Raw genomic sequence first — 13,175 nt, 5'->3', positions numbered from 1 at the left:
GTAGGTAGATCCAGCTGTATTGATGATAAAGTAGTTAAAGGTATGTAGATCCCGTTGTGTTGATGATAAAGTAGTTAAAGGTAGGTAGATCCAGTTGTATTGATGATAAAGTAGTTAAATGTAGGTAGATCCAGCTGTATTGATGATAAAGTAGTTAAAGGTATGTAGATCCAGTTGTGTTGATGATAAAGTAGTTAAATGTAGGTAGATCCAGCTGTATTGATGATAAAGTAGTTAAAGGTATGTAGATCCCGTTGTGTTGATGATAAAGTAGTTAAACGTATGTAGATCCCGTTGTGTTGATGATAAAGTAGTTAAAGGTAGGTAGATCCAGTTCTATTGATGATAAAGTAGTTAAAGGTAGGTAGATCCCGTTGTGTTGATGATAAAGTAGTTAAAGGTATGTAGATCCCGTTGTGTTGATGATAAAGTAGTTAAAGGTAAGTAGATCCAGTTGTATTGATGATAAAGTAGTTAAAGGTATGTAGATCCAGTTGTGTTGATGATAAAGTAGTTAAAGGTATGTAGATCCCGTTGTGTTGATGATAAAGTAGTTAAAGGTAGGTAGATCCCGTTGTATTGATGATAAAGTGGTTAAATGTAGGTAGATCCATCTGTATTGATGACAAAGTAGTTAAAGGTATGTAGATCCAGTTCTATTGATGACAAAGTAGTTAAAGGTATGTAGATCCAGTTGTGTTGATGATAAAGTAGTTAAAGGTATGTAGATCCCGTTGTGTTGATGATAAAGTAGTTAAAGGTAGGTAGATCCAGTTGTGTTGATGATAAAGTAGTTAAAGGTAAGTAGATCCAGTTGTATTGATGATAAAGTAGTTAAAGGTATGTAGATCCAGTTGTGTTGATGATAAAGTAGTTAAATGTAGGTAGATCCAGTTGTGTTGATGATAAAGTAGTTAAAGGTAAGTAGATCCAGTTCTATTGATGATAAAGTAGTTAAATGTAGGTAGATCCAGCTGTATTGATGATAAAGTAGTTAAAGGTATGTAGATCCCGTTGTGTTGATGATAAAGTAGTTAAAGGTAGGTAGATCCAGTTCTATTGATGATAAAGTAGTTAAAGGTAGGTAGATCCCGTTGTGTTGATGATAAAGTAGTTAAAGGTATGTAGATCCCGTTGTGTTGATGATAAAGTAGTTAAAGGTAAGTAGATCCAGTTGTATTGATGATAAAGTAGTTAAAGGTATGTAGATCCAGTTGTGTTGATGATAAAGTAGTTAAATGTAGGTAGATCCAGTTGTATTGATGATAAAGTAGTTAAAGGTATGTAGATCCAATTGTGTTGATGACAAAGTAGTTAAAGGTAGGTAGATCCAGTTCTATTGATGATAAAGTAGTTAAAGGTAGGTAGATCCAGTTGTATTGATGATAAAGTGGTTAAATGTAGGTAGATCCATCTGTATTGATGACAAAGTAGTTAAAGGTATGTAGATCCAGTTCTATTGATGACAAAGTAGTTAAAGGTATGTAGATCCAGTTGTGTTGATGATAAAGTAGTTAAAGGTATGTAGATCCCGTTGTGTTGATGATAAAGTAGTTAAAGGTAGGTAGATCCCGTTGTGTTGATGATAAAGTAGTTAAAGGTAAGTAGATCCAGTTGTATTGATGATAAAGTAGTTAAAGGTATGTAGATCCAGTTGTGTTGATGATAAAGTAGTTAAATGTAGGTAGATCCAGTTGTATTGATGATAAAGTAGTTAAAGGTATGTAGATCCCGTTGTGTTGATGATAAAGTAGTTAAAGGTAGGTAGATCCAGTTCTATTGATGATAAAGCAGTTAAAGGTAGGTAGATCCAGTTCTATTGATGACAAAGTAGTTAAAGGTAGGTAGATCCCGTTGTGTTGATGATAAAGCAGTTAAAGGTAGGTAGATCCAGTTCTATTGATGACAAAGTAGTTAAAGGTAAGTAGATCCAGTTGTATTGATGATAAATAGTTAAAGGTAGGTAGATCCAGTTGTATTGATGTTAAAGTAGTTAAAGGTATGTAGGTCCAGTTCTATTGATGATAAAGTAGTTAAATGTAGGTAGATCCAGTTGTATTGATGATAAAGTGGTTAAAGGTCAGTAGATCCAGTTCTATTAATGATAAATAGTTAAAGGTATGTTATGGTACATGATATCTTCATGTGGTCCCACTATTGAGTGACTATATTTTCTCAGTACCTTTAACAGTTTATGCACTATAGTTTTCAAACCGTGTTTAGTTAGTTTTGTTCTTGTATGTGACATGCGAGCCACTTTCCTATAACTTGTACATGATACGTGAACAAATGAATGTCAAATGAAAAGTTTTCTCGCGTAATTCGAAAAGCACGTTTCAAGATGAGTCTGATTCATATCTTCAGACAGAAGTAACTTTTATACATGTGTATCATCCTTGACATTTGTGTTTATTCTTAAGTACTTGAAAACTCATTACTGATAATTAAAAAACGAGCATAAATTTGATGACAGTGCGCAATTTTTTACGAGTTTCAAATATGTTGGTTTTTAGGGTTAACTGTCAGTGTTATTTACAATGATTATTTGGGTATGGATGTTATTTTAAAATAATAGGGAACCGAGTGATTATTTTACACAAAATGCCATAACTGGAACAGAGTGTGTGTGTATGTGTGTTTTTTTATAGCAAAGCCACATGGGGCTATCTGCTGAGCGCACCGAGGGGAATCGAACCCCTGATTTTAGCCTTGTAAATCCGTAGACTTACCGCTGTACTGGAGCAGAGATTGAAACATCTTTTGAATAGGGACACGACTAGATGACGTCTGATACAACCTGAATAACTCTTTTAGGAGCTGGAGTTTTCCAGAGTATATATATATATATATATGTAAAAATAGAAAAATTCTAAACTTAAGTTATCTTGACATTCAAAAAAAACATTAAAAGTTTCCTTCAACTTAAGAATCGAATTTCGAGTTTAGGTTCTGAGAACTTAAATGTTACTCAAGGAATTTAAATATTTCATTAGAAACTTTGGTGCATCGTTAGTAAAAAGAAACGCAACAACAAAGACGTGCCTCTGATGTAACGCTTGTATCATAACACTTATTGCTGAGTTAACGGCGGGGGTTCTAGTTTGTTTTTTGAATTTCGCACAATGCTACTCGAGGGCTATCTGCGCTAGCCGTCCCTAATTTTGCAGTGTAAGACTAGAGTGAAAGCAGCTAGTCATTACCACCCACCGCCAACTCTTGGGCTACTATTTTACCAACGAATAGTGGGATTGACCGTCACATTATAACGCCCCCACGGCTGAAAGTACGAGCATGTTTGGCGCGATGGGGATGCGAACCTGCGACCCTCAGATTACGAGTCGCACGCCTTAACATGATTGGCCATGCCGGGCTTGCAGGGGTTCTAACATTTATAGCAAGATACGACTTGGTACTGACATGAATAGCGAGATACTATTACGAGATACCTGAGATACTAGCTTTCATAGTAAATAACTCAAATACTACTTTACCACAATTAATTGTTTTGTTTTTCGGTGATTTAGAAGAGTACAGACAATCACGTTTATTCTGAATTCGTTGTGGTTCCTTCTTAAACCAGGATGTACTTTCATCTTCTTTTATTTATTAGGTATGGTTCCAAAATCGAAGGGCAAAGTTTCGGCGAAATGAACGCAGTATTCTGGCTCAGAGAAACCATCTTTACCGCAGCGGTCAAGACATGACAGCTTTCGAGCAACCCATCGCTCCGCGACCGACGACGGCAGCATCTCTGAACTCCACGCCCACAGTGCAAGGATCCTCCGCCTGCGCCGGGCACTGGAAGCCGTCGCCGACCGCCGTGTACAATCCCATGCTCGCCGGCGTACCGGCCTACTCTTCCTGTGCCATGGTTTCTGGTGCTGCCGCAGCAGCAAGACAAGGCCAGAACGCGTCCGTCGTCCAGCCGAGCCATAATCCGTCACAGGCACAGTACAACTTTGGAAGTCCGCTGACAAATTTTCGATTTCGCTCACAAGACTGCAGCCTGTCAGGTGTGCCCTAAAAAACGGAGAAGTTTGACGTATGGTTATCAGTGCCTAAACATTTTACATTACAATTAAAAAAAAAAACCACGTGTCTCAGGTTTTATAGAAGAAAAAAGAGACATACAGTGGGAAATTTCATGACTATAATGCTAATGTTTTCCAGTAGTCGATCAATAGTCAGTTACCAGTGGCTGGGACGGAGTGTATACCTTAAAAGAAAACGCATTGTTGAATGCGAAAATTGAATTACAATATATAAATATATATATATTAGGTTAACCCTAACCAATTCAAGATAAAGTTTGAGTGTGTCTTTTTTTCAGAGTTACAAGATAACTGACTAAAGAAAGTGTTAAAAATTTAATTTACAAAAATCTAACATGAAATCAAGGTATCTAATATTATTACTAGCAAATGGAGACCCATGTAACCACTAAAAATAGTCAAAAACAATTAGTACTATGATAAAAAAAACACATATGCACGTATAAATACAGAGATGTAATCGTTTGTTTACTTCAATCATGCAGGTCTCAAAATACGTATAGATATATATATACATAAATTAACAAGACAAAGTATTTACACTTATTATATCGAGAGAAACATTGAAGAAATCGTTTAAGGTTAATAATAAGATATTTCTGGTTTAAAACCTGAAACATGTCGACTTTCTTTGTTCAGTTTCTTCAATATAAAAATGTTGTAACAAGACAAACTGTTTGTCCTTTTCAGCATCTATAGTTTATACAGTGTTTCACGTAGTTGTCACGTTTGTTTCATTGAGTTTTTGCATTGTAAAAATGTTGTAACTAGACAAACTGTTTGTCTTTTTCAGCATCTATAGTTTATACAATGTTTCACGTTTGTCTCGTTGAATTTCTTCGTTATAAAAATGTAACAAGACAAAGTGTTTGTCCTGTTCAGCATAGTTTATATAGTGTTCCACGTGATTATTACGTATATTTCTTTCAATGTCTCTAGTATAGGAATCGTGTATCGAAACATGCTATATTTTCTTCCCAGACCATTTCTGAAACGTTGAAGTACAAGTCACGTGGGTATTGTTCAGATCTGTTAGTATTTAAACATAACGAGGCACACTGTTAGAAACATTGTCATGATAAAGTTAAAATCTAAAATATGTTTCGAATGTATATAAATGTGATACTTCTAAGTTCTGTTCTACCTTCAAAAAATGTCAATCTACTAAAATGTCTGCGCCATCTGCTGGCTAATAATAAATGTATAGTTCAGTTTAATTCATACGAAATGTTCACGAGTTAGTCTAATAAGACAAGTATAACAACACAATTAATACACTTAAATCTTATAGCAAGTGTTATAAATATGTACATAGGGTATAACAAAAGGATTCCCTGAAAAAGTATATGTTACAAGTAAGAGACATAAAGGGATCGTCTGCCATGTAGCGTGAAGCCTAATTTCTTTGTTATATAATGAATCGTACGACTAAAAAGGCTCTATTTTTGGCGAGTCTAAAACCTTATAGGTTTATTTTCCATTTCTATTTGTTTTTACATTGACTAAAATATTATTCTCTGTTGTTGTTGTTTTCTGTTTCTATCACTCATCATTCTATATTCCAAAACGTTTCGACAGACATGTCGATAGAAAATCAATTTGTGTTGGTACCATATCTCTGAGTTCAGAAATTTGGAGTAAAAGGGTGGGTTAAGATTGAACGATGAATGTTTCGAGATATAATACCATACAAGATAATCAATACTCGTGGTGTTTACTTTTAAAATTGAACCTGTGTGTATATAGGAGCACCTTTGGTTAGTGGTTTTTGAGCTTATAATCTGAAGAACCCGAGTTCGAAACTTGCAAGACACTTTATCCATGTTGTCTCAGTCCACTCAGCAGTATAAGAGGTAGGATCGCGTCCAGATAAACGTTCTACCATCCTCGCCCGCTTGTGCGATTGAAACTAGAGTTCAGCTCTCATGTGCCATCTAGGCGTGGGATGGATTTGACATTTTTTTTTGACTTGATACACAGTTATTTGTTTATAAATAATTATACTAATTTCAACCCTTCAGTACGTCTTGTGGAAAACAAAAGACGTTGTTAATATAGAATGGATACAATAGTTCTCTTCATGTGTAAGTGTTCCATTCCTGGAAATAACTTTTACTTGTTTATTGTTGTTTCTTCGAGACATACAAACCGAAACAGGAACTCATAGCTTGCACATGCTAAGGTTCCCGAAGGGTCAATGCTCTTTGTCCACTGATTATGCAACTGTCCACGACAGCTGCTAATAGAGCAGTAGATACGACTAAAATGTAATAATCTATGAATGTGCATCAATAAATTCGATTTATTTAACCTCAGAAGTTTAAAGATAATTCGTTTTTTTAATGTGTGTGTTTTTTCTGTAAAATCATTTATTCATTTTAAATATAACACTGAGATTGTACAAAATATATCGAGCAAGAAACTACATTTTTAACTGGCTTTTTTATTGCCAAAATGACAGAAAGGAAATGAACACATAAAAAAGTTTCTCTAAGTATTACAGACAGACGTGGGAACGATTAGATACAAAGGACACCTGTATGTATAAACAAACACACAGTAAATCTCCTGTTTGCTTCACTCGAGTAAGGTATTATTAACTTCTTTCCTTGTATTTCTTTTCGTTAATAGTTTAATGATTTAAGAAAGTATAGCAAGACCTGGTGGTTAGGACAATTATTGTATAATCTTGGAGCAGTGTGTTCGTAATCCACCACCTAACATGCTCGCCCTTTCAGCCACGAGGGCGTTGGTAAAAAAGTAGCACCAAAACTGAAGGTGGTTAGTGTTGACTTGCTGCATTCCTTCTGGCCTATCACCCCAAAATCAGGGACGGTTACCACATGTAGCCCTCTAGTGACTTTGCGCGAAATTAAATACACATTGATTTGAAATGATGGAGAAGTTATGTGTCATCAATTTGAATATGAATTTTTTATACATTAATTAGTATTGATATTGGAATTTCTTCTAATTAGCTTGTGGATTTTTTGTTTAAAAATAAAACAAGAAATTTTAATGGAAAAGGCGAGGAAATAAAGTATCCTTCCTCAGGCCGATACTACTAACCAACAGGCCGATACTACTGACCAACAGACAGATACTACTGACCAATAGGCCTATACTACATACTACTGCCCAATAGACAGATACTACTGATCAACAGGCATATACTACTGACCAACAGATCGATACTACTGACCAATAAGCCTATACTACTGACCAACAGGCCGATACTACTGATCAACAGGCATATACTACTGACCAACAGGCCGATACTACTGACCAATAGGCAGATACTACTGACCAGCAGACAGATATTACTGACCAATAGGCCTATACTACTGACCAACAGGCAGATACTATTGACCAACAGACAGATACTACTGACCAATAGGCCTATACTTCTGACCAACAGACAGATACTACTAATCAACAGGCAATTACTGCTGACCAATAGGCAGATGCTACTGACCAAGCCATTATTTCACGACAGAAGACTGTATAATTTATGTGGACAATATTTAATGTTAATATATACTAAAGTTAGCTGCCGCCGACATTAATTTTTAACTACAGCAGCCCCCCCAAACTTTTGTCATCTACGCCCCATTAATTTTTTTTTTGCGCCCTCCTCTTTTTTTTTTTTTTTGCATTCGTGTTTCTTTTAATATTGTGCAAAGCTACACGAGAGCTGTATGGTTAGACTTTCCTAATACAGCAGTTAAAGCCTAGAGGGAAGACAGCTAGTCAACACCACCCACCGCCAACTCTTGAGCTACTCTTTTAACAACTACTAGTGGGATGACCGTTACTTATAACGTCACCACCGTGAAAGGGAGAGGTGTTTAGTATGACGGGGATTCGAACCCACGACCCTCAGATTACGAGTCGAATGATCTAACCACGAGCTTCTCTATATTAGTAAAATATTAAGTTAAGTGATGAGATACAATACACGAGTACATATTAAAATACTCCACGTGTTGCATTAATAACTCATTATTTTCTTTAATAAATATTACATTAAAACGATTAATTTGGAATTATTACACTACTGACCATATCTTAATTTCTCGCGACCTCAAAAGATATCATTTACCCTCTCCTTGGGGCACTTCACATTTTGGCAAACACTGAGTTACAGAAATGTGCAAAACACATTGAAAGAACAACAGGAGCTCAATAAAAAAAAAAAAAATGGCAATTTGCAAGCATCCTAAAGCAAGAAGAGGAGGTTAGAGATGACTCTGGGTTCATCTGGACATCAGGAAGAGGAGGTTAGAGATGACTCTGGGTTCCTCTGAACACCAAGAAGAGGAGGTTAGAGATGACTGTGGGAGCTGGGGGTTCCTCTGGACATCACAGACATACAAAACAAAATATTGAAAAGACGATTGGAGTTAAAGGAACTTCTAGCTAACAAACTACGATAATCACCGAACGCTCTTACAGACAACACCTATAAATTATTAAATGTTAATTTCAATAACAGAATTTCAGTAATGGCTATGAATGTAAAAAAAAAAGTATTTAATTTATTACCAGAAATATACCAGTTCTCTATCAGTACTTAAAACTACCCAAAATATGGTTTTAAGTTATAACCATAAACTACAGTGTTTATCAACTGATGAGACAGCACTACTGTACTTATCAACTGATGAAACATCACTACTGTGTTTATCAACTGATGAGAGGCATCATTACTGTGTTTATCAACCGATGAAACATCATTACTGTGTTTATCAACTGATGACACATCACTACTGTGTTTATCAACTGATGACACATCACTACTGTGTTTATCAACTGATGATACATCACTACTGTGTTTATCAACTGATAACACATCACTTCTGTGTTTATAATTGTGACTACACACCAGGTTGAGAAGCAGAGTTGTGTTTTGGTTGACAATCTTTATAACAACAAAATAAAAGTGTAAGGACAAGGGTTTGAGCCCACCCTGAGAACATACGGGTCACTGTTGCCTCGAAGGAAGACATGCAATCAGAAGCCCACTATCACCTGAAGATTTGACTGTCTCCCTCTTTTGACGCTCGAGGAATATTCTGTGGTTGAACACGGAATCAAAACCTTCTTTTCAGCTCCGAAATCCAGAGACCAACCACAGGACCAACCCCGACCTAGACTTCTTCGAAATTGGTCCGACAGGATTATACATTTCCCTAGTAAAAATGCCTGTATTAAGATAACTATATGGTAAAGAAAAGTACCCTGTGATCTAGAGTAAAAATTGTATAATTTCAAATACTAAGCCTTATTTGAAACGTCCATAGAAGAAAACTTTTAATATTAACCGTTAGGCTCCAATAACGCAGCGGTATGTCTGTCAACTTAAAAAGGTAGAAACCCGGTTTTCGATACCCGTGATGGGCGGAACACAGATAGCCCATTCTACAGCTTTGTACTTAACTGGAAACAAACAAATAAGTAATCATTTTTAACTGGCGTCCATAATTAGATTTAATCTGCATTTCGCGCAATGTTACTCAAGTGCTATTTGGACTAACCGTCCCTAGACTAGAGGTAAGACAACGAACCGACAATTCCACTGCTAACTCTCAAGGTACTCTATTACCAACTAATAGTGAAATTGAATATCACATTATAACGCTCCCACGGTTGAAAGAACAAGCAAGTCCGGTGAATGGAATTCGAACCCACAACTCACAGATTGCGAGTAGAACGTCTTAATCTTTAGATCGTGCCAGACCTAGTATGCAAGAAGGCTGGGAAATGTTGAGAAAACACCAGAAACTGGTGTACCATCCATGTGGTTAGATGTCGCTCGTTTCGCAGAGAAGTCAACTGCATAATAACGAAAGGTTTTCTATCACACAGAATAAAAACTCCATTCATCATTTACCTGTGTGTTAAGTAGCCTGCATTAATAACACCTAATTATTAATGTTACCATTGGTTATAAGACTATCACAAAAGAGGCCAATATATAATAAAAATAAGTAAGAACAAAAACCATATTGGATTACGTTTTAAAACAAAACACTTTCAGGATGTGTGTAAAGTCTGGAACCACGGACACAGCAAGGAATTATAGAAAATGTGTTTCACGTGCTGTTCTTTTAATTCCAAATATTAACAGCAGGCGTCGCTAGATCCTCTCGTGCCATGACAGCCCTGTAATTAGTCACGCGTCTGAAGTTTGGTTTATTTATTTGCTGTTGTTTTTGATTTCGTACAAAGAATAATGCGATTGAATGTAACATTATAACACCCCAACGGCTAAAAGGGCGAGTATCATGTTTGATCAAACAGGAACTCGAACCCACGATCCTCAAGTTACGAGTCGAGCTACCTAGTACAAGTTGCAATACCCATTAGCTGACAAGGAGTGTTTGAACTTAATTAAAATAATTGAAATGTAACAACAATAATTTATTTCAATGTAATAACTCGGAAACAAATTTTTTTCTCGAAATTTTAAGATTATACTTACGTTTCTTTACAAACAACATTTACAGTTTGCTTCGACCCACCAACAAATAAAGATTTGTAGCTGATCCCACACCAGATCTCATCGGCCATGAGAAAACTACGGTTGTTTAATAAACAGTCCAGCAACTTTCATACTTTGATCTTGAATTCCTTTAAAACATTCACCATTGTCTAAAGAGTCAACATGTTAAAATTGTTTGAGATTGACTCAACAGGTTTTACAAAATAGAAATAGAGCTAAGTTCAACACCTTTAGCTTTACACGGCCAGGTGGTTAAGGTGCTCGACTCATGAGCCGGGGTTCGAATCCCCTTTGCACCAAACATGTTAGCCCTTTCAATCCCACTATTCGCTGGTAAAGGAATAGCCCAAGAGTTGGCTGCGTGTAATGATGACTATCTGCCTTCCCTCTAGTCTTAAACTGCTAAATTAGGAAAGGCTAGGGGAAGATAGTTCTCATGTAACTTTGCGCGAAATTCAAAACAAACCAATCGACACCCTTAGTACATTTCCTATAGTTACACTATTTGCATATAAATTTTGGTTGAGATTGGTCCAGTAGGCTCTGAGGAATTTAAGGCGTAAACAAACAAACGTTTCGTCTTAATATGAATAGATATGTAATGTCTTTAGAATTCATTGTGCTTTTGGGTGTCATTCAACAAACTAGACTGGTTCGTTGTTCATTTTAGAGCTATGTCACATTAGGCTATCTCCTATATCCGTTGTGGAGGCTCGAGCCTCAGATTTGAGCATTTTAATTCCATAAACTTCCTGTTGTTCACTCAGGAGACAATTAAATGGCTTCGGTTTTTAGTTGTAGCTAAGCGCAAAGTTCCATAATGAGCTGTTCTGCCCATCACAGGTTTCCAAATCCGATTTTTAGGTCGTAAGCCTGTATACTTACCGCTGAGCCACTAAATTAGAGTAACGGAGAACTGCTCAAGTTTTAATTGAGTTATGATTTTTAAGGCCGATAATCGAGATGGTTAAAAATATTTCCTGTAAATACTATCTTTTCTTCAGTTTATAGAAACTTTAAATGAGTAAGTATCCAAAAACGTGCAATATGACAAACAAATATGCTGGGCTTAAAATGCTGGCTCGTAATCCGAGGATCACGGGTTCGAGCCCTGTCTCGTCAAACGTGATGCTCGCCCTTTCAGCAATGTGGCATTATAAGTGATGGTCAATCCGACTATTCGTTAGTAAAAGAGTAGCCCAAGAGTTGGCAGTGGGTGGTGATGACTAGCTGCTTTCCCTCTTGCCTTATACTGCTAAATGAGGGACGACTAGCGCAGATACGCCCGTCGTGTAGCTTTGCACAAAATTCAAAAACAAACTTATAATGCTAGAAATCTGGTTTTCAATATCTTCTGTGGACAGAGCACGAATGTTTGTTTGTTTTGTTTTTGAATTTTGCGCAAAGCTACTCGAGGGCTATCTGCGTTAGCCCCCCCTAATTTTGCAGTGTAAGACTAGAGGGAAGGCAGCTAGTCATCACCACCCACCGCCAACCCTTGGGCTACTCTTTTACCAAAGAATAGTGGGATTTACCTTCACATTATAACGTCACCACGGCTGAAAGGGCGAGCATATTTGGCGCGACGGGGATGCGAACCCGCGACCCACAGATTACGAGTCTCACGCCTTAACCCACCTGGCCATGCCGGGCCTGCGCAGTCAATTATTATTATTATATAGGTGTATTGAAGAATGTTTGAGTTCCAGTGAAATGTAAAGTAGCAACAGAATAAAAGTACTCAAACTTTTGTTGGTAAATTATCCTTTAACGACCTTATTCCTATGTTTCGCAGTATATTTAAGGCACATACTCGTAGAAATCGCGAAAATTTGAGGTTTTTTTATGTTTAAGAAATGTTAATGTTTTCAGAGTTTTTTTTCTGAAGGGTGAGAATATGTGTCTTTCATACACACACGTATATAGTAGAACGTAAATGTTATATTATTCTGAAACCAAACTAAGTTAGCTTCCATTTCTTGGTGATAATGATGCTGCGATGTTAATAAAAATAAAATAATCAAATAGAAACAGATGGCCATCGGTGCTGTGCCCATAACGGCTACCGAAACCCGATTTTTAGCGTTATAAGCCTTCAGGTTTGCCAATGAACCGCCGGAAGTATAGTTGATTTTAAGAAACATAAATATTATAATGCCATTGTCAGTTAGTGTTATAACATATGTTTATAACATTCTGCAACTTTTTATGCATTTATATATAAATTTATTTATGTTAATTAATAATATTTATTTCCTGGTACAGAGAAAATACGTTTTGCATAGGAATTCTATTTTTGCTTTTCTATGCGTCTCCTTGTCGTATGGTACCTCGGTTGTAGTTAACATTTACTACTTAGGCTACGATAAATCATTTACAACTTTTGTTTAGAAGAAAAGGTTTATGTTTATTTAGAGATGGGGGTCCACTCTGTAGTTATGATTACAGCTCTGATATCGAAACCCAGTTTTTAGAATTATAAGCCTTCAGAATTGCCGCTAAGCCTCTCTGAAGGCATTTGGTGTGAAGGTATTACACACTGATATGTGTACTACATTACAACAGAAAGTACATTGCTGTTATCGCTGTGTTACAACTATAAAATAAGCAAATGTAAC

At 36.5% G+C, this 13,175-nt stretch overlaps 1 protein-coding gene across 1 annotated transcript in view; it reads left to right on the top strand.

Annotated features, from left to right (window-relative positions):
• The window catches only part of LOC143247650 (paired mesoderm homeobox protein 2-like), a 43,125-nt gene extending 36,748 nt beyond the window's left edge, over positions 1-6,377 (top strand). The window contains exon 3 of the mRNA XM_076496022.1: positions 3,611-6,377. Within this exon, the coding sequence (XP_076352137.1) occupies positions 3,611-4,024 (414 nt within the window). The 3' untranslated portion in view covers positions 4,025-6,377. The remainder of the gene's footprint in view (positions 1-3,610) is intronic.
• The last annotated feature ends 6,798 nt before the right edge of the window (positions 6,378-13,175 follow it).

The sequence above is a fragment of the Tachypleus tridentatus genome, chromosome 3, assembly GCF_004210375.1.
Source record: "Tachypleus tridentatus isolate NWPU-2018 chromosome 3, ASM421037v1, whole genome shotgun sequence".
Taxonomy (NCBI): Eukaryota; Metazoa; Arthropoda; class Merostomata; order Xiphosura; family Limulidae; genus Tachypleus; species Tachypleus tridentatus.
The sequence above is the reverse complement of the archived record's forward strand: the minus strand, read 5'-3'. Positions and strand labels throughout refer to the sequence as shown.